The following is a 4,209-nucleotide window of genomic DNA, read 5'->3' on the forward strand; positions in this document are numbered from 1 at the left end:
TAAGGCATGAACGCTATCTTAAGGAAGAGCACCCTTGATCTTCCAAAAGGCTGAGAAACAATGAGGGAAGAATGTTCCTGTTAAAGAGATCAGCCAGTGCAAAGGCCCTAAGACAGAGAGATACCTGTCACATTCTACAATGAACTCAGAGGCAGGATTACCAGGGCTGCAGTGAGGGAGGGGTGCCCCACAGTGAGGGAAGGGTGCCACAGATCTTACCAGGATGCTTTCAGCAATCAATGGTACACTGCAAGTGCTCTGTGAATGGTCACTTCCTCCTCTTCTTGGGACCTCAAAAAGTCTGGGATACCCTTGGCCAGGAAGGTGAGAGAAAAGGATTCTGGACCAGACTTGAACACCTCTCTCTGCAGGCTGCACCAAGTGTACTTTGATGCACCCTCCTGCGTCAAAGGGGGCACTACCAAGATCTTCCTAGTTGGTGACTACTCCTCCTCGGCTGAATTCTTTGTCACTGTGGCTGTGTTTGCCTTCCTCTACTCCATGGGGGCCCTGGCCACCTACATCTTTCTGCAGAACAAGTACCGGGAGAACAACAAAGGGCCCATGATGGTGAGTCCCCACAGCTGATTGCCATGCAGTGACCAAGGACATGAGGCCTCAGGAGTCCAGCTCATTTGGCTCACAGGCCAAACGGACTCCCAGACAGGTCCCATACCCAAGCAGCCCAACACTGCTCCACTGGCCCACATACCTAACCCTACCATCTCTCACACGTCCACATAGACTAGATGAAAAGGAGTACCAAGGTTCACTGTGACAGTCATGCATGTCACCCTGCCACACAGACACTGAGTCCTACACAGAGAGGTTCTCACACCCTCACCCCAGACATCAAATGACACATATTCCCACATGCAAATAAAAATGGTAAGACACACTTCTCACAGAATCAGAAACATCCCACGGAGTTAGTTCCTCCCTCAACATCTGCACCCACACGTCACTAGCACACTCCCTCTGTATTATAGACACGAACAGAAGCTCAAGCTGAGACCTTCAGGTGACAGCATTGTGAGCCTCAGAGCCGCAAAGGCAGAAAAGAGGCAAACCTCTTCCTAGACCAGCCCTCCCACAAAGGCTTGGCATCTGAAGGGGCTTGGGGTTCAGCATAAAGCAGTGCACTCACAGTGACATCTTCCTCACCCCTGCTTAGGACTTTCTGGCCACAGCAGTGTTCGCTTTCATGTGGCTAGTTAGCTCATCTGCCTGGGCCAAAGGCCTGTCCGATGTGAAGATGGCCACAGACCCAGAGAACATTATCAAGGAGATGCCTATGTGCCGCCAGACAGGGAACACATGCAAGGAACTGAGGGACCCTGTGACTTCAGGACTCAACACCTCAGTGGTAAGCCCTGGGAAGCTGGCTGGGCTGGATGAGAAATGCTGGGAGACACAGTCTGGCACGGGAAACGGTGGAGACCGAGAATGGGAGGAGAGTCGGGAGATCCATGGGGGCTCCCAGGAGGAGGCACACCAACAAAAGAAGGTTGAACAATTATAGCCACTGGGATACTACATATCTGTCCCCAGTAGGGGAACATGAGGTCTTTCGGATTAGGCGGGGATAACTGGGCCCAGCCAAAGCGCCTGAAATTCAGTATCCTTTTAGGATTTATTTCCATACGTGCAAAAGAACACGATCTTGAAATGTTTTCCTACTTGGACGCCCCCTAGCGGCTAGAAACAGTCTAAACATAGATCCTGTCACTTGGCAAGCTCTGTGACCTACAACTAGTAACAAGCCTCTCAGGGATCATTTTGAGCATGCAAACTGAAGGCTGATGATAGGTCCTGCTCCAAACATGAGTATCCACTGAATTCACAACACACAAAATACTTTTGGGAAAAAAAAACAACACAAGGTAGCATCCTATATCAATGTTACAGATGCTAAAATTTGAATTCTTTTTTTTTCCCTGCCACTTGCTGATTGTGTAATCTTGGATAATTTAGCCTATCTGAACTCGGCTTTAGAATGAACATAACAATGGCTGGAGAGGTGGCTCAACGGCTAAGTAGTACACACTTTTAGCCCCAGTACTTGGGAGGCAGAGGCAGGCAGATTTCTGAGTTCGAGGCCAGCCTGGTCTACAGAGCTAGTTCCAGGACAGCCAAGGCTATACAGAGAAACCCTGTCTGGGATGGGGACTAGGAAGAGACAGCATTTGCTGTTTATACAGAGGACTCATGTTCAGTTCGTAACATCCAGGCCTCTACTTTCCAAGGGATATATGGGCACGCAGGTGACTACATATGCATGCATGTGGGCAAAATGCTTACACACAGAAAACAAAATTTAAAGATCTTTTTAAACACAAATAAGACGAAGGTATCAGCCCAGGTATGGTGGCACAGGCCTGTAGTTCTAGCACTGGAGAGGCTGAGGCAGGAAGGCTGCTAAGAGATTGAGGCCACTCTGGCTATATAATGTGAGTAGTAGAACACCTAAGGCTACAAGAGGCCTTGTCTCAAAAATAGAAAAATAAATGAAATATGCTAAAAATAAATAGAATGGAGATATCAACTGGGGGTAGTGGTCCAGGTCTATAGTCTCTGCTACTCAGCAAGTAGAGGTAGAAGATCAATCGCATAAGCCCAGGAGTTCTGGGCCAGCCTGGGCAACATTTCAAGACTGTGTCAAAACAAACAGAATAAAATGTAGGTCTTACTTTCTGTCCAAACATGGATTTTTTTATTTTTTATTTTTACTTTATTTTGTATTTTTATTTTTTTACTTTTTTAATATTTATTTATTTATTTATGTCTTCTGACACAGGATTTCCATGTGTAGCCCTAACTGTTCTGGAACTTGCTCTGTAGATGACCACTAACCAGCTTAAGTCTGAAACTTTAAGGAAACTAATAAAGGTGCTCAGAAGAGGATGTAACAAATACTAAATGGCATATAGAATTTTGTTTTTAAATATCTCACACGAGCTCCATATTTATTTGTAATTTTAAATTTTTTTTTAAATAGCATATACTTATCTGGGCACATGGTAGCACATGCCTTTAATCCCAGCATTTGGGAACAGAGGCAGGTGGATCCCTGAGAGTTTGAGGCCAGCCTGGTGTTCAAAGAGAGTTTCAGGTCAACCAGGGCTGCAGAGTGAGACCCTGTCTAAAAAAAAAAAGAAGCTTATACTTAGAGCCAAGGATGTTAATATATGCCTGTAAACCTAGCACTTAAAAGACTACTTTTTAAAATATTTATTATTTTTATTTTATGTGTATGAATTTTTGCTTATATGTGTTACTTGCATTCTTTGTGCCTCTGAAGTTTAAGAAAAGGTGTCAGATATCCTGAAACTAGAATTACAGGTGTTTGTGAGCCACCATGTAGGTGCTGGGCATCAAACCTAGATCCTAACCTCTGAGCCATTACTCTATCCCCAGGGCTAATTTAAAACCAGACTGGCCTAGACAGTAAACTCCCAAGTTATCCTTGGATAAATGGCAAGACTGTCTCAAAAGCAAACAAAACAAATAAAAGTCTATTAAGAAATAAAAGAAAGAGAGGGTATAGAGGGATGAATCCGCGGTTAAGAGCAATTAATGCTCTTCCTGAGGACGGGAGTTCAAGTCCTAGAACCCTTTAATCCTATCACTTGGAAGGCAGAGGTCAGCTTGGTCTATACAGTGAGTTCCACAGCTGCCAAGCTACATAGTAAAACCATGTCTCAAGATCCACAAAAAAAAAAAAAAAAACACTTGAGAAGCAGAGGCATGTAGATTTCTGTGAATTTGAAGCCAACCTCATCTATATAAGGAGTTCCAGGACAGCCAGGACCTGTAACGTAGAAAGATCCTGTCTCAAAAAACAACCAAAAAAATTTTATACATGTACATTTCTAGGTTTTATACATATGCAACTATGTGCTAAGTTGTATATACATAAGTTTATATATGCATCAATTAGTGATGTCTATTTCTTTAAATGCATATTTATATATTTTACAAATTTAAATTTACAATATTTTGTACATGTATAAACATGTAAGCTTAGTATGTATTCATATATATGTATATGTGTGTGTGTATATATATATATGTGTGTGTGTGTGTATATATATATATATATATATATATACACATTTTTTTTGAGACAGGGTTTCTCTGATTAGCCTTGGCTGTCCTGGAACTCACTCTGTAGACCAGGCTGGCCTCGAACTCAGAAATCTGCCTGCC

The 4,209-nt window shown here is 43.4% G+C and overlaps 1 protein-coding gene across 1 annotated transcript in view; it reads left to right on the plus strand.

Moving 5' to 3' along the window:
* Positions 1 to 4,209, plus strand: part of Syp (synaptophysin) — a 13,757-nt gene that overhangs the window by 5,016 nt on the left and 4,532 nt on the right. The window contains exons 4-5 of the mRNA XM_031387404.1: positions 372 to 570; positions 1,175 to 1,366. Coding sequence (XP_031243264.1) covers positions 372 to 570; positions 1,175 to 1,366 — 391 coding nt within the window. The remainder of the gene's footprint in view (positions 1 to 371; positions 571 to 1,174; positions 1,367 to 4,209) is intronic.

The sequence above is a fragment of the Mastomys coucha genome, chromosome X, assembly GCF_008632895.1.
Source record: "Mastomys coucha isolate ucsf_1 chromosome X, UCSF_Mcou_1, whole genome shotgun sequence".
Classification (NCBI taxonomy): Eukaryota; Metazoa; Chordata; class Mammalia; order Rodentia; family Muridae; genus Mastomys; species Mastomys coucha.